The sequence below is a fragment of the Neomonachus schauinslandi genome, chromosome 1 (assembly GCF_002201575.2).
Source record: "Neomonachus schauinslandi chromosome 1, ASM220157v2, whole genome shotgun sequence".
Classification (NCBI taxonomy): domain Eukaryota; kingdom Metazoa; phylum Chordata; class Mammalia; order Carnivora; family Phocidae; genus Neomonachus; species Neomonachus schauinslandi.
In genome coordinates, this window is record NC_058403.1 from 14,072,343 (window position 1) to 14,073,931 (window position 1,589).

Here is a 1,589-nt window from a genome sequence, read left to right on the forward strand (position 1 = left end):
TGCCATAATTCATGGTAGAGAAAAGTTTATTTTAAATGTCAATTCTATTTGAAATGCACTTAAGTGAAAGAATCCTAGGAGAAAAATAAGAGAAAAATCTTAGAGAATAACGAAAGGGACCCTGAGCATTGACATAAAAATGAACATTCAAGGCTTATCTCATATGTCTGATTTAGAAAAGGTCACAGGCCAAGGTTACTTTGTCCACAATGAATCACTTACTTCTGGGAGAGATGGTGATGGCGAGTCTTGGTGATGTAGATCATCAGCAATCGCAGATATTGGACAGGCTACATGTTAAGGTTTCATAAAGTACAGACATAACGGTGAGATAATGGGGAATATTCAGCAAGTTGATCTAAAAAAGCGAGAGCTAAAGGCTGGTTGGTAACAAGTTGACTGGCAGCTCCTAGAAGAAAAGTAAGTTGGACGACTGAAGCTGGACCCACAGCCCAGAGATTGGAAACCAGTGCTTCCACAACCAAAAGGCCCAAGGCCAATATTTCCACATCCCAGAGACCCCATGTAATTTGTTTGGCAGGGACTGAAGAAGAAGGAATTCTTTGGGCGGAAGCAGGATGTCTGGTAGGGTCTGGCCCCAGCACTGGATGTCCCGCAGCTGGTGGGTTCACAGCAGGTCTCCTGATAGCCACCAAAGACAGAGGAACCCAGCTGGTAGGTGCTGGGAGAGTAGATTTCATTGCTGGGTAGAAAGAATCATAGGGGGAACCTGGGTACCCCAGGTAACCTCCAAGAGAGCAGGAGGAGAAGTTTCCAGGGCTGCGATTGTAATGCATGTCAAGTTCTGAGTTCAGCTGAGTTGCAGAGAGGTTTGGTGAGTGTGACTGTTACCTTCTACCGGACGCTTATATACCCTAGCAATGAGTTAGTAGCATGTGCCCATCTTAATAAGAATGCTTAATTAGTCTCCAGTCAAAATGAAATACATTAACCTTCAAAGGCTTTTTTTTTTTTTTTTACAAAAGCAAACTTTTAAATGAAAGAATTTCATTAGGTTTTCAAAGCAATTGTTTATGAGTAAAGATGTCATCTCTCATTCAACTAGCTTGGGTAGATGAATATAATTGTATGGTAATTGTCCCTATAAGATTGGTGTTTTATTCATCCTATCCCTGAATTGAATCTGAATGGGTAATACAGTGATAATTGAATCTGAATGGATAACACAGTGAGAATTTTGCTCCGTTTAAAGTTCTAAAAAAATACTTTGTGGTCTGGAGGGCATATTTATTTTGTTCCAAGTTTAGGAACCCAGTTGAGAACAGAAAAACAACAAAACAACCCCCAGTCCTTAATATCTGTTTCATCTCCCACATCTTGTGGACCTTATAGAAGAAATAACCCACTAAGAACTCTTAATTGGTAGAAAAGCTAAGTGAGTGTCCTACACATTTGGATTTTGGTTTTCTTACAGCCCAAGTACCCAAGCTGCTTTTGTGTGTGTAAGTTTTTGATTTAAGAATGAAGGGTCCAGGGCGCCTGGGTGGCTCAGTCGTTAAGCGTCTGCCTTCAGCTCAGGTCATGATCCCAGGGTCCTGGGATCGAGTCCCACATCGGGCTCCCTGCTC

At 41.7% G+C, this 1,589-nt stretch overlaps 1 protein-coding gene across 1 annotated transcript; it reads right to left on the reverse strand.

Moving 5' to 3' along the window:
• Positions 1-345: 345 nt before the first annotated feature.
• On the reverse strand, positions 346-797 carry LOC110570045 (keratin-associated protein 15-1). Its single transcript, XM_021678015.1, is given in 2 exon segments — positions 346-704; positions 707-797. Coding segments are annotated over 2 exon segments (450 nt in total).
• Between the last annotated feature and the right edge of the window lie 792 nt (positions 798-1,589).